At 49.5% G+C, this 21,761-nt stretch overlaps 8 protein-coding genes across 8 annotated transcripts; 4 read left to right on the plus strand and 4 right to left on the minus strand.

The window, feature by feature from the left end:
* Positions 1 to 384: 384 nt before the first annotated feature.
* On the minus strand, positions 385 to 2,684 carry N7447_001831 (ATP-binding protein; the record flags this gene model as incomplete). The annotated part of the gene is made up of 4 exons (XM_057226107.1): positions 385 to 730; positions 793 to 1,300; positions 1,373 to 1,634; positions 1,689 to 2,684. The coding sequence occupies 4 exons, from the start codon at positions 2,682 to 2,684 to the stop codon at positions 385 to 387; spliced, it is 2,112 nt and encodes a 703-aa protein (XP_057090123.1).
* Positions 2,685 to 3,228: 544 nt separating this feature from the next.
* N7447_001832 (HET domain-containing protein) lies at positions 3,229 to 5,940 on the plus strand (the record flags this gene model as incomplete). Its single annotated transcript, XM_057226108.1, has 1 exon — positions 3,229 to 5,940. One exon carries the CDS (start codon positions 3,229 to 3,231, stop codon positions 5,938 to 5,940), a length of 2,712 nt encoding a protein of 903 aa, XP_057090124.1.
* A 1,717-nt stretch (positions 5,941 to 7,657) lies between these two features.
* On the plus strand, positions 7,658 to 9,357 carry N7447_001833 (putative proline permease; the record flags this gene model as incomplete). The annotated part of the gene is made up of 2 exons (XM_057226109.1): positions 7,658 to 7,992; positions 8,052 to 9,357. 2 exons carry the CDS (start codon positions 7,658 to 7,660, stop codon positions 9,355 to 9,357), a joined length of 1,641 nt encoding a protein of 546 aa, XP_057090125.1.
* Positions 9,358 to 9,829: 472 nt separating this feature from the next.
* Positions 9,830 to 10,860, plus strand: N7447_001834 (class I SAM-dependent methyltransferase; the record flags this gene model as incomplete). Its single annotated transcript, XM_057226110.1, has 2 exons — positions 9,830 to 10,016; positions 10,106 to 10,860. The coding sequence occupies 2 exons, from the start codon at positions 9,830 to 9,832 to the stop codon at positions 10,858 to 10,860; spliced, it is 942 nt and encodes a 313-aa protein (XP_057090126.1).
* A 305-nt stretch (positions 10,861 to 11,165) lies between these two features.
* N7447_001835 (SIS domain-containing protein) lies at positions 11,166 to 12,590 on the minus strand (the record flags this gene model as incomplete). Its single annotated transcript, XM_057226111.1, has 2 exons — positions 11,166 to 12,113; positions 12,222 to 12,590. The coding sequence occupies 2 exons, from the start codon at positions 12,588 to 12,590 to the stop codon at positions 11,166 to 11,168; spliced, it is 1,317 nt and encodes a 438-aa protein (XP_057090127.1).
* A 735-nt stretch (positions 12,591 to 13,325) lies between these two features.
* Positions 13,326 to 14,302, minus strand: N7447_001836 (nicotinamide/nicotinic acid mononucleotide adenylyltransferase; the record flags this gene model as incomplete). The annotated part of the gene is made up of 3 exons (XM_057226112.1): positions 13,326 to 13,589; positions 13,653 to 13,926; positions 13,992 to 14,302. 3 exons carry the CDS (start codon positions 14,300 to 14,302, stop codon positions 13,326 to 13,328), a joined length of 849 nt encoding a protein of 282 aa, XP_057090128.1.
* Positions 14,303 to 15,763: 1,461 nt separating this feature from the next.
* Positions 15,764 to 21,316, plus strand: N7447_001837 (HECT-type E3 ubiquitin transferase UFD4; the record flags this gene model as incomplete). The annotated part of the gene is made up of 4 exons (XM_057226113.1): positions 15,764 to 16,050; positions 16,111 to 16,190; positions 16,278 to 21,065; positions 21,120 to 21,316. 4 exons carry the CDS (start codon positions 15,764 to 15,766, stop codon positions 21,314 to 21,316), a joined length of 5,352 nt encoding a protein of 1,783 aa, XP_057090129.1.
* Positions 21,317 to 21,376: 60 nt separating this feature from the next.
* On the minus strand, positions 21,377 to 21,733 carry N7447_001838 (uncharacterized protein; the record flags this gene model as incomplete). Its single annotated transcript, XM_057226114.1, has 2 exons — positions 21,377 to 21,596; positions 21,717 to 21,733. The coding sequence occupies 2 exons, from the start codon at positions 21,731 to 21,733 to the stop codon at positions 21,377 to 21,379; spliced, it is 237 nt and encodes a 78-aa protein (XP_057090130.1).
* Between the last annotated feature and the right edge of the window lie 28 nt (positions 21,734 to 21,761).

The raw sequence follows: 21,761 nt of genomic DNA on the forward strand, positions 1-21,761 counted from the left end.
TGAATTATGGGAGTTGGAGGTCGCGTGTTTATGTTTTCATAGAGTAGAGTAATTGTATTCAATCATCTGTTTATATTTATATCTCTGGCGCTAATTGAGCTGAACTTACGAATCGTGGTGTTTACTGATCTTCGTTCTACGTATATTTGTGCAATTCATGTGTTCCATACGTTCGTTTTTAGATCTATCAGACTTGGGCTAGGGCAGAGGTCATCTAGTTTTAAATATTACGGCTGTTAGGTTAAAATAAGCCACTAGAGATACCGAGCGCGTGTTCAAGGTCCTAAGCTGCATTCTAGGCCAATATATTGATTGCGTTAACTTCACTCCTATTCCATTCAAACCCGCACCCCCGGCCACATCACGGGAGGGGCGACCCAAAGGCTAGATGTCCTCACCATGTGCCTCACGTGTTGCGCGCAGTACGGTGCGAACATGCTGAACGCCGAGCTTGGACTTTTCCTTGTGAGCCAAAAGTGCTGATATTTTCACGGTATTTTTAATTTGCCGTCCGTTCATGGGCAGCTGAGCAAGCCGGCTGTATATGTCGTCGGTCAACGTGTTATCCAGCTCTAGCTGGGAGGTGAACTGCCTCCAAATTTGCTCTTTTGCAACCGAATCAAGGTCTGGGTAGTGTAGCGTGAGGTGAATTCTGCTTTGGAAAGCGCGGTCGATTGTGCTCGCACGGTTGGTTGTCATGAACATGATGCCGCGGTAATACTCGAGCAATCTAAGTTCACCCAGTCAGAAAGCCTAAAGCGGGAGGTAATATGGTAAATAGATTTCACCAACCTCAGAAAGACAGCGACAATCTCGTTGTGTGCCATGTTGCTTATTGATCGCTCTTGCAGGAAAACGTCGCACTCATCGAATAGCAGAACGGCATCCCACTTTTCGGCAAGCTCCAAAATTTCGTTGAGACGCGTCTCGATTCTTGTGGCATCCTGGCCTAACTCTCCTGCACTCAGCACATAAAGAGGCTTCCGGACCTTGTCGGCGATAGCTTCAGCGGTCAACGTTTTGCCTGTGCCAGGCTGACCAACAAGCAGCATAATGATGCCCATTCCTTTCCCCTCAATAATATCGTCAAATGCAAGCTGTTTGTCGCTTTGAGCCTCGACGAATGATAAGAGCAAATTTTGGTAGCCGTCGGGGAGTATGAGCTTTGGAAAGGCGCTATCGTTCCACGCGATATCGTTGATATTGTTCACATCGAAAGAAACCCAGCGCTTGAATTTCAGCGAGTATCCTCGTAGTCGTGTGTTGCAGAGCAAGAGTTGCTCGTCCGTGAGATCATATACTAAAGGTAAAGTCTTAGTTCGCCCGACACTGAACGACAAAACGCCAAGTGGTCTACAATCTCATCACTCACCAGGCCCAGACTCTCTCTCCTCCGGTATTTCTCCGTTTTCAATTTTCCTCCGGTTAAGCCTCTCTCGATGTCGGCTCTGGCGCATTCGTCCAGTACCGCATCTCCAGCCTCTATAGTCATCGTCATCACCATCTAGATGCTTCTCTTCTGTGACGTTAATTTGCGGCGCAATCGATTCAGAGTCGAGGTCCCTGAGGGTTTGCTGTTCGTCGGGGTTGGCATGGAAATAAGATGAAGCGTCCACAATAACACGTCCGTCAATCTTCACAGTGCCCTTGTTAGCAGTTTTTTTATATGCGGGAACATGGACTCATACATTGCGCTCGAACTCCTCTCCACAATATTGGTACCACACCAAGCCCGAGTAGGTCTTGTATTGACAACCGTGGAGATCCCTGAATTTTTGCCCCCGGTTGATGGCTTTTACTCGCGCCTCATCTTGGGAAGGGTGAAGATCTGCCGGGTATGCACCCAAATTAATTATGGCTTGGGTCCCAGTATACTCACAGATCGCAACGGATTCTTTCGAGTATCCGAAGCGATTTCCATCCCAATCGACAAAGTTGGCAGTAATGGCAAGATATCTATCCTTGACGTTGTAATTGCAGCCTTCGACGACATAAAACCGTTCGTGTCCCCCTTTGGATGCGACAATGAGCACACCAGGTTCAAAAAGGGCCCAGAGCAATGGATAAGTGATGACACCGTGGTGAACGTGATCGTCAATCTCAGACATCACATCGCCCAACTCCCTTTTGAGCTCATCGTAAAGTAGTACAGAGTGAGCAGCAGTAGCCGGATCTTCGCGTTTTTGGCGCTCCACTATTTCTGTAAAGAGTCCCCAACGATGGTAGAAAGGATGGAAAGGTGACTTGAAAACCACCTTTTTCAAAGATGGTGTAATGCCCTTGTATCCATTGAAAATTTCGCCTAGGGTCTTCTTCAGAGACGGGCTCTGAACCACGATGGAGTCGAGAACCAACGGTTTACCATCATCGTGATTTTTTCGCATGCGTTTTACGAAGGCTTTTTGTTTGATTTCGGCTTGATCTTCGACAGGCCGGCGCAGGTCATCGGGATACTCCTCGACCCAATTCTTGCAACACTCACACTTGGGAGGACCCTCGTACAATGTCTGTACGGCGCATTCAGAGCCTTCGGACAGCTGTTGCTCCGTGGTCTTGGGACTTGTAGATTCCGAGTCACGTTTCTCGGGCTGTAGAGTCTTCAGGGTGTTCGAGAGCGATGACGAGCTTGTATCAGAAGGGATCCCAAGATCGTCTATGAAGCTGTCTCTGCTAGCCTGGGACATGTTTGAATTAATGAGTTATGGAAGGGAGATCAAGCTGGATATGTGAGAAGCAAGCAACCAGAAAGCTGGAGACTGTCTATTTGACCTTATAAGCCCTCTGGTTCAATGATCGACGACAAAAGTACCTAAAATTCACCCGGGTATAGCGAGCGACCCGGGTCCAATACCACCCCTGTGGGCTGTGCTTGGTCGCTTAGCCCGGGTGCTTCATGTCGCGCCCGGCCACGTCAGCGTAGTAGGCTGAGGCTGATAGGCAGCACAAAATAGGCGCCGATCCAAAATTTGTGTGATTGGTCTTCTTGGTAAAATTGCTGGGGGCAATGCAAGGCCGACCATATAAATTCAGATGCGACAAGAGTAGACGGAGACACGAGATAGGCAGGTCGATTCGATCTCATCACAAACTCCCATTCAGACATGCAGAACCCTCACCGTCACCGGGAGGAAGGTTTACACAATTCTGAGAAGCTCCTCAACCAGATTTAGAGTATTCCCAAAGTTTTGATTATCACTTGCTCATATGGCTACCTGTTTGCCACCAAGAATGTCGGACTACTCGCTACCTTTCTTGAGTGACCTTCGACATGAGTTCAGCAACGAAGAAGTCGAGCAGATATGGCGGAATCGTGTCTTTCCGTTGGTTTTTACGGATGATTTCGCCAGCAATTGGTCCGCAGTTCGCGATCCCAATGGCATGTTCGTCGCACCCTCGGGCGCTCGCTGTCGCGTTGAGCCTCGGCCACACCACGAACCACAATGTCAGGTAATGATTCAGCAAGGTGACACACGTCATCAGGAGAGGATATCATATGAATCGATTATCTTCTCCAAGGTGGTGCATCAGATGTTCATCAACGAGCAGTCGAAGGGCTGCACAGAGCCTATCCAGGTTCAAAGACGAAAGTTTATCGACCAATTTGTCAGGAAGTTGCCAGCTCAGTGGCGCACGTTAGTCACTCTAGGCGACCTACATCTATACACGGAGCAAAATAAACAGATACCCTGGTTCATCAAGCTCGACATCTACTCTACTCTTGCGGATCCAAAGAACATACGACTGATCACGCTACAACCGAGCGGCGAATACAACGCAGTTATCACATGCACACTTTTTGAGGTAGACTGTACCTCTGGGTCAGAGTATGAAGCACTCTCGTATGTTTGGGGTGCCCCTGAATCGACGCGGAACATCTTGCTCAATGGCAAGATGATTCCCATTCGGGAAAACCTCGAGGCAGCGTTGAGACACCTGCGACGACGAGAGACCCCACGTACCATGTGGATTGATGGTATATGCATCGATCAATCCAATGTCGAAGAGCGGACAGATCAGGTCAAACAGATGGACACGATATACCGCAACGCGGTCGGGGTTGTGGTCTGGATTGGGCGGGAATCGAATACAAGTGCACGCATATTCGACAGTTTCGAATCACTGCTCAGGGACCTTAAGCAGCCGGAGAGTGCACTACTCTTCGATGGCTTCCTTGACTTCCCATTCCAGCCCGAGGCCTATTGCTCTCTATGTGATGGGGTCCCCCGCAAGGTTCCTTCCCAGCTCGTTGGCACCGTGGTGACTGAGAGCGTCGCCGATCGCTATACGAGAAGTGCGCAAGACCCTACTTTGATTCCACAGCGGTGGAAGGATGCACATACAAGGGACATCGAGGCTCTTGTTACACTTCTCAGGCGGCCGTGGTGGAGGAGAATTTGGGTATTGCAAGAGGCCATATTGGCGAAGAAAATCACCTTACATTGTGGACCAAGATCGATGGACTGGCCGATGTTCCAGGCGATTCTCTATACATATGTTCGTCAAGGGAAAAGATCAAGAATACACCACATTGGTGGGTTGTCCAGAGAAGCACGAAGGGCCCGAGCCCAGCTCCATTTACTTGTGTTGGCCAATAGTACCTTTGCTTTCTTCTTCTTGCAAAGTTCCTTGGTAGCTAAGAAGCAATTTCCTGAGCTGTCCATGGCAAACCTGCTCTCTCTTACCTGGAACTTTGATGCGACAGATCCTCGTGATAAATTATTTGCTCTGATCGGCCTTCTCCCAGAAAACAGCCCCGAACGGGTCCAGTTCACACCCGATTATACTGCCAACGTGAAGCAGCTCTTCATCCATGTGGCTAAGAGTTTCCTTGAGACAAGCTGCACATTAGACGTCATCACAGCAAGACCTCCCCCGCCTTCTTACTTGGTCTCGAAGTCCCGACCTCATTGTCCAGAATGGGAGCTTGATGCTCCATCGTGGGTTCCGAATTGGAAACTACTCCAGCTCTGGCATCTCAATTCAATCTGGATCAGCAACTTCTCCCAGTTCAACACGATGAATTTGTATACAAAAACCAGCATTCATGAGCATGAACCAGACTTTGAGTCTGTTGATTCAGAAGTCACCCCCGAACAGAGTTTGCAGGTCTTCAATTCCAGCTTGCAGAAAACGTCGCCATTCCCATTCGAGTTTTCAGAACACAGCGAGATCCTCCACGCGTGCGGCATGACGGTCGACATCGTTGAGAAGGTCGGCCAGCCCTGGGATCTGGCTATGGCGACCTTTGCGGCCCACGATCCTACTGATCCCCATAACTCAGAACGGAATGTGCACGACGCTCAAGTAGCTATTATTGAACAGTGGAAGTCTATTGCTCAACTCGATGTTAAAGCAGAATACTCTTTCACCCAGCAATCTCGGAGTGAAGCTTTTTGGCGCACACTCTTCCTAGACCGATACCGCTCTACCCACACTCACGACGGCACATATCAAATTCATCGAATCCCAGTTCAAGTGGGGGAACAGGAAGCTAATCATATATTTGGCCCCGCAGGGCTTACATGTGTCTTTCCTCCCCAGACAACCGAAGACGAGCAATGGCTGATATATTTCCTCCGCCACGAGCTTACTGAGATGGGGAACTTCGCCAACGTCAATCTTCACTGTGCTAATCTCAGTCTATTCAGAACCGTGAAGGGATATATTGGAGTGGGCCACCCAAATATGCAATCTGGTGATAAGGTGGTTCTTCTTTTGGGAGCCCCAGTTCCACTCGTACTCCGGGAGTATGAAGAGGGCCATGTCCTCATTGGCCAAAGGTTTGTCTTATTATTCTTTACAAACTCCCAGTTCCACGTACTAATCTTTATCTATCATAGCTATGTTCACGGCATCATGGACGGAGAATACTTACAGGCCGAGCGTGATCAAGGTCGAGGCACAAAGCAAGAGGATTTTGAATCGTTTGCTATTATCTAATTTGATACCCGTTTGGCCCTGACATTCGCCCTTGTTGACCCTCATGCAAACGTTTTTTGCGGAAAGAAATCAACTTTGGCTCTGGGTATGGTTACATTGGATGATCTGATCGAAGGCTAGCATGGTGTGTTATTTGAAACACAATTCAATATTTAGCTATATTCGCGATGTAATGGACGGAAAAGTCATGGAAGCGGAGCGGGATTATTGTCGAAGGAAAGGGAGTTTAGAATCAACCAACCATGGCTAACCCATGGGCAATACTCGATAATGCGTACAGTAGATCCTTTCCCTTAGGCTCCCCACTGCAGCTGAGCTGCGATTGAAGGAAATTCCTCTCATAGGATCCTACCTTGGTGCAAAATAGCAATGCTCACAATTATCATATATGGTGAAAGATTTGCGCTGCAATGTACTTCGCTTCCATGTACAAGGCTTCAACGATAAGCAGCCTTTTGTTGAATTGGAGTAAGAATGAGGTGGTAAGAAAACAAGAATATGTTTAAAAAGAAGAGAAGAGAAATAAATTCGTACTGACTGAGACCCAGAAGAGACCTGGGCATTGAAAATTGAGGATGTACGTGCAAGCCCATGGGTTGACGGGGGGAGGGGGGCGGGGGCGGGCAGGGCTCTTTAAGTATTGGAACAGAAGGCTTGGGTTGGGGGGTTCAGCATCTAACAAAAGGACCCTGAGCAACCATGAGGTGCTCAGTGAACAAATACTCCAAGTGGGCCGATGGTAGTCACGTGATGTGTTGATGACTAAGCATTTGGTAAATAGGACATTTTTGGCGCCCAATTTACCGTCACCTAGCGTTGTGGTGTAATCGAGGACATTCTTCAACAATTTTTACATTCTCGAGATCACAGTTATATCACAAAGCCTAAAACTTGAATCGGTATATATAGAACTCATTTCACTATAAAGAATAAGGAAGATCCCGCCTATGGGGCTTGGCTGTAGAAAATATATTAACAGCAGCCGGCGCAAGCGGACAAGCTCCACTGGCTTACCCGTCAAAATGCGGGGATAACTATATTGGCTTCATCTCTGCTTTCAGTCGCTCTCCCAAAGCTGAATGAGAGCATCGCGATATTTATTCTACTCTGTAGTCCAGTGAATGGAATCGAGAGGATCACAATGGCTATCATAGGTAAGCCAAGATAGGACATTACAGTTTTAAGCTTGAAGGTTTCGGTTGATGAGACCATCGGCCAAGTTCCGATATCACCTTGTTTTGACTAAGAGCTTTTACCCCGCAAATAGGGGGCTTCCCTGCGCCTCTTGAGGCATTAAAACGGCTCTTATCAAAAGTATTAGTTTCTTAAGGTTATCACTTTTGAGCTGTGACCCTTGGTCAATCCCCTCCAGGGCTAGTCAACCATGGTCTGCCCCCGGTTAATTCCCGATAAGCTTATCACTTGGCAGATCTTCCAGGTTACCATCGCCTTCTCCTCCCCCTTTTGGGATAATCCCGATAAACTCGCTGACTCTGGTCAAGGTCTCTCTTATCAGTGGTCTACCAGTTCTCGTGTATCGCCAAGCCACGTTCTTGGCAGCTTGGTTCAGTAGTTGCATGACATGTATGCCGTCTATCTATCAAAATTCCTGGCGTCTCTCTCCGCACGCACTTGACCCGAAGGTCGGTGCACATATAAAGAGTCATGATCCCGCCTCTTGCAATGGAGTCATCTCAGGCTCGAGTAATATTTCGTCATGGAGAAGAAAGATTCTATAGACGTTTCTGTCCCGAAGGATACTAGCACGGGCGAAGTTCTACCCATCCGGCAGACAAAACGCGGTCTGACGTCTCGACATGTGCAATTAATGGCTATCGGAGGTTCAATCGGTACGGGTCTTTTCGTCGGTATCGGGTCCTACCTGCGGGATGCCGGTCCGCTGTCAGTGTTCCTTGGGTATCTTGTTTGGGGATGTCTCTTTATCTTGCCTGTCAATCTGTGTGTTGGAGAAATGGCTGCATACCTTCCTATTCGTGGGTCGATCTTTGAGCTCGCTGCCAGGTTTATTGACCCGGCATTTGGTTTTGCTATGTGAGTTTTTCCATGTTCTATCCTGCTTTGCTTTACGCTGCAGACACTAACTCTACTAGGGGCTGGGTCTATTTCTATGGCGGTGTAATGTTAGTATGTACGGAATACTCGGCAGTCTCAACAATCATGCAATACTGGAACACAAGCGTCAACCCGGCCGTCTGGGTAGCCATGGCACTGATCGTTTGCACGGCGCTCAACCTTGTCTCCGTGAAATGGTACGGTGAGAGCGAATTCGCCCTAGCATCGACAAAAATCCTTCTCCTCATCGGCCTCGTCCTCCTCACCTTCATCACAATGGTTGGCGGAAACCCCAAGCACGACGTCTATGGCTTCCGGAATTGGACCGAGGGCGTCATGTTCGAATACTATACCGAGGGCACCACGGGTCGATTTTTGGGCTTCTTCTCCGTCATGGTCTACGCAGCCTTCTCCGTGGCTGGGCCCGATCTCCCAGCCCTCGCCGCAGGAGAGATCCAGAACCCACGAGTAACCATCCCCCGAGTTGCGAAGATGACATTTTGGCGTATTGTGGGATTCTACGTCGTCGGAGTGCTAGCTGTAGGCATCATCTGCAGCCCACGCGACCCCCGTCTTATTTCCGCGATTAGTGACGGTGCTGCTGGCTCTGCTGCTTCACCTTGGGTCATCGGAATCGAAAACCTCGGTATCAGCGGCCTACCCGATCTGATCAACTTCCTAATTCTGTTATCGGGTTGGTCGTGTGGCAACGCGTACCTTTACAGCTCCAGCCGAACACTCTACTCTCTAGCTCGCGATGGTCAAGCGCCGAAGTTCCTTTTGAAATGTACCGCATCCGGCATCCCTATCAACTGTGTCATCACGGTGTCTATCTTGTCTTGCATTACTTTCCTCGTGGCTAGCACTTCTTCCGTCGAGGTCTTCTTCTGGTTCGTCGATCTGACTACCATCGCCTTCGTGCTCACCTACACGGGCATGGTCTGTGTCTTTATTGCCTGGTACCGCGCCATGAAAGCGCAAGGAATCGATCGCAAGTCGTTTGTTCCCTGGGTTGCACCCTTCCAGCCATATGGTGCCATTCTTGCTATCATTATTGGCTGCTTGACCGCTGTCTTCAATGGCTTTTCTGTCTTCAAGCCTTTCAATGTGCAGGGGTTCATCACTTCATATTTCGGTCTGGCGTTCTGGGTTGTCATGTTTGTCTTCTGGAAGGTGTATCATCGGAGTTCCTTTGTGAAAGTTGCAGAGGCAGATTTGTACACTGGGAAGGCTGAGATCGACGAAGAATGTAAGATCTGGGAAGAAGGTGATTGGGCGGAGCGACGAAAGGAGGAACTGGCTAATATGAATTGGGTCCGGCGAGTATGGGAAAAAATGTGGTGATTATCTCTACATTTGGTGCTTTGTCTGTATATATACACATATTTTATTCTTCATGGAATCATACTCCCCTCATTTGATATTTGCTATCTCCAAATCCTATAGAGACAAAATGCTCCTAAAATAGTAGGCATATTTCCTTTTTTTTCTCCTAGGCCCCAGCATGAATCATCTTAGGGATTTTATTTGGGTGATCCAACCTCGAGATGGATTAGCTGATACGATGTAAGGGAACAAATTAAGTATTAATTATCGTCGTCGGCAAATATAGTTAGAGAGAAAGGAACGTCAAATCTAACTCTTTTCTGCATCTAAATAGGTATATAAGAGATAGACTATAAGAGTTGTACCTGCCATAACCGGTCTGATTGGTCGGGTGATGTTTAAGGGCACGCACCGGTGGGGACCGGGAGTGGAAAAGAAAAGTTGCCCGGTTCAAGCTTCTCCAGACTTACAAACAACAATCAATTCCACCATGTCCACCATGTCAACTCGCTCCGCATGGCGAGCTTTGCACTACAGCGCCAAGCGTCGCGCTGTCCAACCCACCACTCCCTACCGTTGTTTCTCTTGTGCCAGCCGCACCCAGGAGCAGAAGCCAGCTGACCGCATGACACACTTCGGCTTCACCAATGTTCCCGAGTCAGAGAAGGAGACGCGAGGTAAATATCACCATCACTCTATCCAATTGATAACCACTGTCTCAATCCGACTAAACCCGACCCCATAACTAACCACCACACCCCTGCAGTCGGCGCCGTCTTCAGCTCTGTAGCGGCCTCCTACGACCGCATGAACGACCTAATGTCCCTCGGTATCCACCGCCTGTGGAAAGACCACTTCGTGCGATCCCTGAACCCAGGCTCCTGCCTACCCGCCATGACTGCCGACCAGCGCGGCTGGAACATCCTGGACATCGCTGGCGGGACCGGCGACATCGCGTTCCGCATGCTCGACCACGCCACGAACGTCAACCACGACATGGAGACCCGAGTGACGATCAGCGATATCAATGCTGATATGTTGGCTGAGGGCCGCAAGCGCTCTCTCGACACGCCGTACTACAACTCGTCGCGACTGGACTTTGTCGAGGCGAACGCTGAGCACATGCCGCATATCCCCGACGCCTCGGTTGATCTGTACACTGTCGTTTTTGGAATCCGGAACTTCACGGATAAGCAGGCTGCGCTGAATGAGGCGTATCGTGTGCTCAAGCCTGGTGGTGTCTTTGCTTGCATGGAGTTCAGCAAGGTCGATAACCCCATTCTGGATGGTATTTATAAGCATTGGAATTTTAGTGCTATCCCGCTTATTGGTCAGGTTGTTGCCGGTGACCGTGATAGCTATCAGTATCTCGTTGAGAGTATTGAGCGCTTCCCCAGCCAGGAGGAGTTTAGGGGTATGATTCAGAAGGCCGGGTTTTTGATTCCTGGCCAGGGCTTTGAGAACCTCACCGGTGGAATTGCTGCTATCCATAAGGGTATTAAGCCGATTGTTAAGGCTTGATTGTGGAGCGGTGTTGTGTTGTGCGGGGAGGTGTTATGTACTATATAGATTTGGGACTTTGCATACTGATTGTATTACCATGAGAAATATCATTGGCGTTGATTTGCATCGTGTATGAACAGCCTTGGCTGTGAGGCCCGGGCTTCGATTGTAAATGTGCATCTAAATAAAGTATGTATGCAAAGTGAAACAAAACTATGTGGGCGTAACATCGTCAACCGGATGCAGGATAATGCAAACGATATGTAAAATCCAAGTGAGTATATCCAAGAAAGAAAAAAAAAGACTGTCGTTTTTCAGCCATGTTATCCATGCAATAGATCCTCTGCCTCCATCACCCCTATGATACTGCCGGGAGAGGCCAAATCCTTCACGACAGCGATGACAGAAACTGGGTTTGATCCATTGCGAGAGTCAGAAACAGTACGCCGAATTTCAGCGAGGGGAGTTGAGTCTGGCACCAAGAGCCATTTGCTTTGAGGTACAACAAATGGGGTGCCTGTGTTCTTGGCTATAACTTCCGACACACGCATGTCCATATCTCCACCAGGAGACAGGAGAGCACGAATGCGCCGTGGAGGGATTATTTCAGACGGGGACAACAGCACCCATGATTTAGCATTGGGGTGCTGGATAGCTGTGAGAAGGATATCGAGAAGTCGAACATCGCTAGGTGACTGCGACGAAGACGCAGAGGCAGTGGGAATTTGATTGAGCGGGAGCAGCATATCTCGAGAAATGACGCGCTGTTCCGGTGGCGACTGTAAATTGAAAGGAGGGATCGACGGAGTATTCGTGATTTCCTCCCACGGAAGAGACATAGACGACGTTGGAGAGTCAAATGTCCTTGTTGACATGCCGCTCGAAGGCGTGGTCAGCGGTGTCTCTGCCGCCGCCGCCGCCCCGATAGCACCACCAGGATGGAACCCACGAAAGACCTCAGCAGGGCTCTTCCCTGTCGCAGTGTGCAGCTTCCGGGCGGTAGCAATCGCCAGTGCATCGCCCAGCGACAAAGCCACCGTCGTGGACGAGGTGGGCGCCCTCACACCAAAAGAAGACTCTTCATCCTCATGAATTGGCGCGGGTAAAAGAATGCCCATCTCCCTAGGGCCATGCAACGCAAGAAGCGGGCATGTTGCTGGATATGTATGGGATGTAAGAGCGATCACCGGGACAGTAGCGGGAAGATGCGGGAGCAGAGATAAAAGTTCAGGCGAGCGACCCGAGAAGGATATAAGAAGTATCGTATCATTCTGGATAGACCAGGTTAGTATGGAAGTTTCGAGTGTCTCTTTATCAAAAGCGTAGATGATCGGAGTTCAAAAGCAGACATGTGCAGATGCAGGCGCAGGTGGGCTTACCGGCCGAACCAATCCCAGATCGCCATGCAAGGCTTCAGTCGGATGCAGGAACGCGCTGTATACACCCAGACTGTTCATCGTAGCCTCTATTTTGCGTCCGACCTTTCCACTTTTCCCGACCCCGCAAACGACCAGTTTCCCACCCTCGCGCACGCTCCGCGCAATCTGATCTACGGCCCGGGCGAGATCCTGCTGCGCTCGCGCATCGGTCTGGTAGATGTGCTCGAGGTGAGCGAGGGCCGCTCGCTCGGTTGAGATCACATGGATTGCCGTTACCACTGACGAGACGTCTTTTGGTGCTGGTGGATCGGAGGAATTAGGAGGGGTGAGAGGCCATGAGGGGAGGCCGTGGGGTTCGAGAATTGTCATGGCGGATATTTCTCAATGCCTATAGCATAGTGATTGGAAGTAGGGGTTTTTATGAGCGAAATGGTTTCTGCGCACGCCTCACGCCGGTTTATTTGCGGAGACCGAGATCAAAGATCAGTCGATAACGGAAGATGATAAGTGGGCGATCCGGATCGGTGTTTTTCTTGCCCAGAGGTAAGACGGAGAAATACCTGTTTCGGGGTCTTTTTTAAGGGGCAATTTGATTTATAACCATAATACTCTTTTTTTGACATTGATTTTATGCCAATATACATAGCCCTGTCTAGCAATATGGTGTCATCCTATGTTATAATGGTGAATGTGGAGGCGATCTACTTGCCTATTTGAGTATATCCGAGGCCAATGCATAGAACATGAGAAAAATTGAATATTAGTTTTAAGAGACTCTGAGTAATTGAGCTCTAACTCAAGAGTTCTATTAAGTCCTCATATATACAGTGGGTATAGCAAAAAAAAAAAAAAAAAAAAAACAAGCCCGAAGATAGCAGTATGTACATCCGGTTGGCCGCGGGGATGATTGCAAGATTCTCCCGGTAATAACTTCGAGCAAGGACAAAGGCCAACATGTTTAGAACTCAAAGTACTCCAAAAACTCCAACAAAAAAAATCATCATCTGTCGCACAGGAAAGGACAGAAGGCAGGGGTATCGCATCAGGATGTCGCGTCGCTAGGGGTCATTATGAGTATGCCTCAACAGGCAGTAGTAGATCGTATCATCCTGATTTCCCTTCCTGCCTCTCTTTACCCTTCTCTGCTGTGCCATCATCCTCGTAGAGATGATGCTGCTCAATGTAATGAATGACTGGAACTGGGATGAGGTAGCGCACACTCATCTCACGCCGCAAGAAGAGTCTAATCTTTGTGCTGCTAACATCGTTCTGAATGAGCTGTTGGATAACATGGATATTGTCCTTCCAGGGCTGCAAGCTGGCTAGGGCTTCATCAATATCTGTGCCACTGCGTTCCACAATGAAAGACTGAAAAGTGTGTTAGCCTGGTTCTCGGGCGCGGGATGAATCCAATATTCTAAAGTCACTTACGCCATATTTGCCTAGAATATGATCCAGATCCTTCTCACTCCATACACCTGGGGTGGACATGGTATGAATCAGATCGGCACCGGCTAGCAGAGCAATGCGAACGGGCTTCCGGGTCCCGTTTCCGGTGTCCACTCCCCCACGGACTACATTGATTTCATGATCGAAGTGGTCCAGTACCACAGCAGTGGGCTGATAAGCCTTCTGAGTTGGCTCCCATGTGTCCACCATCAACCAGTCGGAGGTTTGATCAACTGCAAGTTGGCACATCGCAACCCTGTAGATCAATACCTGTTAGTATTCGGGAACTACCCCAACTATAATTGATGTAGGATCCCTTACCGATGCTCCGCACTGGCTAGACCAGCCTTGCGATAGGCATCCGACACCGGCGACAGATATCCTCCAATAAGTTCGAAGTCGGTGCTGAATCTGACGTGATCGGCAGCCATTTCGAACATTCGCAGGTGTAAATAGGTAATTGGCGAGAAGGAACCACAGGCGACCAGCAAGAGAGGAGTCTTTTCTGGGTCACTCATCGTGCGCTTGAGGCGCAAGTCCGGGAAGGTGTAGTCCTGCATCGGAGCGGGGGTGATGTCGGCGGGTACCTGGTGAACATCATCGCTCTGCCCGCCGACCATTTCGAGTACCATGATGGGTTAAATTGAAGAATATTCTCGAAGATCTTTGAATTCCGGGGAAAGTGAAGGGGGTTCGGGAAAAGGCGGGGGTAGTGAGCAGTGCAGAGATGTGAAGTTCTGCGAATGCAATGGCGGGGGGGCGAACCGAAGGCGGCAAGAGAATGCACCGGACGAGGCGAACGAAGTGAAAATGAAAGGTGACGGGTGGAAGGTGAAAGCTTTGTATGTTTCCTTTTTTTTTTTTCCTTTCTTTTTTTCCTCCTCTGAATAGGCAGATCCCAGGTTCCCTTAAATGTGATTAATAAGATCACTACCTCGGTGAGTCAATCGAGTTCTATTCGGCGTGTCTCCGTCCGGATCGAACGCCGCTATATTTCATTCCGAGGTAAGCAATATAAGGGAGTTAACGGTGTTTAATAGAGTTCTTTTAAGCTCTCAAGGTCCTTATTTTATACATACCTAGATACCTATGTAGGTTAGTACATAGGTTAGTAGTTCTCGGCGTTTATATACATCAATGAAAACGAAGCAGAAATTGCTCAGTATCTTTGACTGTATCCAAATAATTGGACCACATATAATACGATATATAAAAGGATCCCTTGAGATATTTATTACCACCTGTACTGTTGGACAGGTCTCGGGCCCCTCCGTGCCCAATGTTAGGCTGGATGTAAATGCCGGGCAAGAAAGAAAGAATAGAATGTGTGCAATCAAGCGTAGACAAGCATACATACTATGGATGTAGTAATATGTAATATACAGTTCGTATATAAGTATCCGGTTAGATCATCGAAATATTGCACTTCCGCCGCCTCACGCTCCCCGAATCACAACCACCACGTCAAACCCTCCTTCTTTCCAATTTATCCTTTTCTTCCTTTTCAACCCACCATCGGTTAAAAAAAATTGTTCTGTGTGACTAGCATTGGTATCTCATCTTTTCTTGAGGTGAATCTCATAGCCCCGACGGCAACGATAACAGCTACCCGAACGCCCTCGCCAGCCCTCCCGGCTAGCCTTTGACAGGTTTGCGGATGGCGGGTTAAAAACGGCGAATACTCAATCGAGCTTCCTATACCCGATAACTTATGGCCAGGCAAAGGCCTTCCGCCAACCGCCAGGACCCTCTCGAGGATTATCCCGTCTCCCCCGCAGGCACTTCCACGGCCTCTTCTTCCCTGAGGTAGTTTCCCACCCGTTCTCTCCGCCTTTACACTGGTCGCCTGGAAGCTCAGACTCATCTTTCCTGGACACTGGCGAGCATCTGCTGATCCCTGAGCCCTACCCCGTTTATCCCCTTGGTTGTGAAGTGAATCGTTCACAGTTCACCATCTTTTCTATATTAGATTCGTCATCTATCTACCCAACTATTTGCGTATCGCTTTGGCCATCCCGGTCTTCTTTTTCTGTCTTTCTCTTTGTTCAGGCTTTAATTTCGTCACACATAATACAAAAAAAGACCACTTTCTCATGTCATCCAGAATAACTCGCTCCTCCGCGAGACTCGCCACAGACCCTCCACCTGCTGAGTCCGGTACACCGCTACAAACAACTGGCTCAACCTCCTCCCGGAAACGAAAAGCATCTTCCCGACACGACCGACAAACAGACGCCCCGATACAGCCAGCGCCGCCGTCGCCCCAAAGGAAAACCAAGCGACCACGAACTGCAGCATCCCAAACAGCTTCATCCACCGGTCCTGTTCCTGCTGCACCCCGTCGAGGCGCCCGCAGCCGTCCAGCCATGTCACAGCCAGGGTAGGTGATGAATCATACTGATGAATAGGAGTCGGGGGCTAACTTGATCTCCTTATCTAGACCGTCATCTCGGCCATCGGAGGAATCATCTAAATCGACGACCTCTCCACAACCAACAAGGCGCAAGTCCAGTAGGAACGGTGAGTTTCATTGATCGAGATTCGACCATGTGATACATAATTGGGTTTTAAATGGGATGGTTGCTGATGCCTTCTGTTTATTTATAGATCGACCTGCGACAGCGCAGTCTCCACCACCCCGACGCTCGAGGAAGCGTTCCGCCAAGCCAAATCCCGATGTTGTGATGAAAGATGCAGAGGAGGAGATCGAGCAGGAAGAACATCAGGAAGAATACCAAGGATCCCAAACGGGAGAGAGCAATGATGGCACCAATCCTTCAGCGTTTGGAGATGATGATATGGATCCGTTCCACAGCAGCCTGTTCGGTGGCCGAGGCCCCATGGGACTCCAGAGCACTCTACGTGCGCTTACTGGCATGATGAGCGGCATGTCCTCGCGTCTTCGAGATATCCTCTGCAACTTGAGAGCAAAGGATGATCCATCACTCCAACTGATCGCCCTACAAGAGCTGTCGGATCTTTTACTTGTTTCGAACGAGGACAACCTATCTGGTCAATTTTCGCCCGACCCGTACGTGAAGGAGCTCGTGGCCCTGATGCAACCGAACCAGTTTGGCGAAGAGAATCCCGAGATTATGCTGCTTGCATGTCGCTCTCTTGCGAACTTGATGGAGGCCCTACGGGGCTCCGTGGCGAATGTTGTATATGGTGGTGCTGTGCCCATCCTTTGTCAAAAGCTTCTTGATATACAGTTCATCGATCTTGCAGAGCAGGCTTTGAGTACTTTGGCCAAGATTTCAGTTGACTTCCCAGCCTCAATTGTGCGAGAAGGTGGACTGACTGCTTGCCTCACATATCTGGATTTCTTCCCAACCAGCACTCAACGCACAGCAGTCAGTACGGCCGCCAACTGCTGTCGTAACCTCCCCCATGACTCGTTCCCTGTGGTGCGGGATGTAATGCCCACCCTACTCAACGTGCTGTCTAGCAATGACCCTAAGGTCGTGGAGCAAGGATGCCTCTGCGTATCACGCATTGTCGAGAGCTTCAGGCACAGACCTGAGAACCTGGAGGAGCTGATTGAGCCTGCAATGCTCAAAGCTGTCCTTCGGCTCCTACTGCCTGGAACGACCAATCTAATCGGGCCTCATATCCACACGCAATTCCTCAGGGTATTGGCAATCGTATCGAAAACAAGCCCACGGTTGTCAAACGAGCTTCTCAAGATGGATGTAGTGGATACGCTTTACCAGATTTTGACCGGCGTGTCACCACCACAGGATGTCGATAACACGGCCGTCAAAATGGATAGTGTGCTAGTTATGCAAGCATTGATCCACCGGCCCCGGGAACAAGTATTTGAAACTCTCAATGTCATCTGCGAGCTACTGCCAGGTGTTCCAAGCCGGGATGCCTCAAAGACTGACAACCTACTAAGCTCATACTTTGATAGCCAGATGTCTATTGGACTGAGGTCGCCTAAAACTAAAGAGGCAGTAGAGGAGAGGCGGTCCTTGCTTGTCAACTGCAAGACTGAGCTTAAGCGTTTTGCGATGATCCTGTTCCCAACTTTGACCGATGCCTATTCGAGCACGGTCAATCTGCATGTCCGCCAGAAAGTCCTGATTGCACAGCTGAAGATGCTGCACATTCTCGAGCCTTCTTTGATCGAAGACGCCCTGCGCACAGTTCCTTATGCTTCATTCTTGGCTTCTATTCTGTCCCAGAAGGACCACTCTTCTCTCGTATCTTTGGCTCTACGCTGCGCTGAGTTACTGTTCCAACGCCTTGAACATGTTTATCAGCATCAATTCCACCGCGAAGGAGTGATCTCCGAGATCATCAAACTATCCGAAGGCTCTCTGTCAGGAGACCAGGAGAACACCGATTCATCCGATCCCACAAATGTAAATACGGCCACAGATCCATCACGCGGCGACAACCAAATTGTCGGAGAGGCTGGAGCTGGCGGAGAGGATGATGATGAAGACGATGAAGCCGATGACTATGACGACGAGGATGGCGAGGATGATGACCACGATGATATGTCTGCTTCCGAGGATGACTTCATGGCGGGTCCACGCAGTCTACAAAAGATGGAAAATGCCCTCAACGACGTAGTTATCCGAGATGCTCAAGCTTTCCTCGAGGTATATGAAGCAAGCCATGGCGAAACCGTTCGGGCAGAGGCTATGAGGATATTAACAGCACTGAAATCTCTCGCCTTGGAAATCAAGTCCCGCTATTCCCGTGGCGGCGAGGGCGGTCTCCTCTTATTTAGACAGCTCGCATCGTATTTTGATGGAGACGCATTGGAGAGCATTACCAGCTCTGAATTGCTCAATTCCGGCATCATCCAGGTTCTTCTCTCTGTTCTTGGTAACTTCCAAGCACCTTCTATTCGTGATGCTAGAGCCGACTTCCTGCGGGCGTTTATGGGTGTTTCAATCTCAGATAAGGCTCAAAGACAAAGCACCGCCACGACACCTTTCAGCGTACTTATCCGCAAGTTGCAGGACCTGCTTAGCAGGACGGAACATTTCGAAGTCCTCACCGTCAGCCACAATTCGTTAGAGAATACCCGCAGCAACGCAGCCTACATGCTAAGCAAACAGCTCCGACTCAAGCTGGTTGCCGAGGAAGGGTCTGAAGTTCCTCGTCCTTATCGCAACATCATGGTATCAATCCATGCCATTGCTACATTCAAGGCCTTGGATGACTTCCTTCATCCACGAATTGCCGTGGCGGAAAAGCCTCGCCCCTCACGAACCAGGGACTCGATTCTCTCCCAAATTGCCAATGCATCCCGGCTTCGTGAACAGCTGGCTTCGGGGTCTGGGATGAACCTCCCCAGTCATACAGGCGGTCCTGCCGATTCCACGGATGGTGCCTATGATCATGCGACAGGTCACTCGCCTAATGAATCAAATCGGAATCAAGAGGATGAAGACGAAGATCACGATGACGAGCCCCTTGAGTGCGCAGATGAAAGGCAATTGACCGACGAAGAAGATGACGGCGGCGACGAGGACGAGGACGAAGAACTCAACGCCATTGTTGATGATCTCGATGAGGAAATGGAAGATGACAATATCTCTGACCCCTCGGCGGTCAACATGGAGGTAGCATCCTCGGGCAAGGTCACAGCTCGCAAGGAGGATGGTACCCGAGTTGGGACTCCTGCATCCAAACCTTCATCATCAACTCCTACCGCTCTCCCCAGCCGCATGAGCAACAGCTCGCTCGCCACTGCCGGGCGACCGTTCTCATCTTATGCCGCTGCGATGGCCTCGCCTCCCCAGGACTGGCACCTTGAGTTCTTCGTAGATGGCAAGCCTGTTACTAATGAGACAACTATCTACCGTGGTGTTCATCACGATCGTGAGGACTTGGACGAGAGTAGTGCCAAGAACGTCTGGTCGGCAGTCCACACCATCACGTTTAAGCGCGTTCCTGGTCCTCCACCGCCGGAGCCCTCAACCCTCACTTCGGCCACCCAGGCTTCTTCTGAGGGTGATACCCTTGAAATCCCAGCCTCTCTCGACAAAGACCCCACAACTTCATCCATCATTCGTCTGCTTCGTGTTTTGCACGAGATGAACGCAACGATTGATGATATCTTGACTGATACCAAAGACTCTGCTGCTATCACCTCGGAGCCCTTATCCCAATTCATCAACACGAAGCTCACCGCCAAGATCAACCGCCAACTCGAGGAGCCATTGATTGTGGCAAGCGATTGTCTTCCAAGTTGGAGCGAAGACCTAGCCAGACTTTTCTCCTTCTTGTTCCCATTCGAGACAAGACATCTATTCCTGCAGTCAACTGCATTCGGGTACTCGCGGGCAATGATGCGATGGCAAAATTCCCAAAGTGGCGAGGACAGCCGACGGGACCTGCGCCGCGATGATCGCCCATTCCTTGGGCGGCTGCAGCGCCAAAAGGTTCGGATCTCTCGTTCTCGCATCCTAGATTCCGCATCAAAGGTCATGGAACTCTATGGGTCTTCCCCCAGCATTCTTGAGGTTGAATACTTTGAAGAAGTTGGTACTGGATTAGGACCGACTCTTGAATTCTACTCTACTGTTTCAAGAGAGTTTTCGAAGAAGAAACTTAAGATTTGGAGAGACACGGATGGGAGCGATGCTGCAGAGTACGCATTTGGCAAGCGCGGCCTGTTCCCAGCGCCGATGAGTGATGAACAAGCAGCCCAAGATGGCGGCAAGAAGCAATTGAACATCTTCAAGGTGCTAGGAAAGTTCGTGGCCCGCTCGATGCTTGATTCTCGGATCATCGACATTTCGTTCAATCCAGCCTTCTTCCGTATCGCGGATACACTGTCCTCGGTGGCACCATCACTGGGCACTGTCAAGCTGGTTGATCACGATCTTGGGAAGTCCTTGCTCATGCTTAAGGAATTTGCAAATGCCAAGAACGCTATTGAGGCAGATAAGTCGCTTTCGCCAGCTCAAAAATCTGAGGCCGTGCAAAACATCACGGTCCAGGGTGCCAAGGTCGATGACCTGGGCTTGGACTTCACTTTACCTGGATATCCTGCTATTGAGTTGATTCCTGGCGGCTCCGAGGTGCAGTTGACAATCGAAAATGTTGACACTTATATCGAACGGGTGATCGACATGACCTTGGGCAGCGGTGTCCGGCGTCAGGTGGATGCCTTCCGGGCCGGGTTCTCGCAAGTATTCCCCTTCTCCTCCCTTCGGGCTTTCACTCCAAGTGAGCTTGTCATGCTTTTCGGACAAGCAAAGGAGGATTGGTCTATCGAAACCTTAATGGACTCCATCAAGGCCGATCACGGGTTCAACATGGACAGTCGGAGTGTACGCAATCTGCTACAGACTATGAGCGAGATGGACAACCAACAACGCCGAGATTTCCTTCAGTTTGTCACTGGTAGCCCTAAACTCCCTATCGGAGGTATGTTAATCCTATTCCCCGCTGTATAAATTCTCACTAACACAATCAATATAGGTTTCAAGAGTCTCACGCCGATCTTCACTGTCGTGTGCCGCCCAAGTGAACATCCATATACACCAGACGACTATCTCCCCAGTGTGATGACTTGCGTCAACTACCTGAAGTTACCTGATTATAGCGACCTGGACGTTCTCAAGAAGCGCCTCTCAGTGGCCATCAAGGAAGGCCAAGGAGCTTTCCATCTTTCCTAGTCCCATGAACAAGTATTCACTCAAAATGTTCACTGTCTCCTCTCCTCTTCTCTTTCCTTGCTAGCTTCCGTCTTTCTCAACCAGGACGAGAAAATCTTCACGATGCGACGACGTGCGACCTGTTTCTGCTTTGTTCCTCAATTCCCAAGTTTTCGGACGGGCTGTTTCGCTGTTCTTTACTTTCTTCTTCTTCTTCTTCTTCTTCTTCTTCTTCTTCTTCTTCTTCTTCTTCTTCTTCTTCATATGCCATCTGGGTCGAAAGGCGTCATGGCGGGGGTTCCTTACGATAGTGGTATTAGATAGCAATGATCACTTTCTACTGAATTTAGTTTCTGGTGTAGATTTTAGAGTGCGTATGGCTACAACGTCGGGTGCTGAGGTATCATTTGTACAAACGTACAGTAGCACAAACGCCATTGAGGCAGGGGTCAATTGCCCCATTAAA

Source organism: Penicillium robsamsonii (assembly GCF_028829455.1).
Source record: "Penicillium robsamsonii strain IBT 29466 chromosome Unknown utg000001l_segment0_segment0, whole genome shotgun sequence".
In the NCBI taxonomy this organism is placed as follows: Eukaryota; Fungi; Ascomycota; class Eurotiomycetes; order Eurotiales; family Aspergillaceae; genus Penicillium; species Penicillium robsamsonii.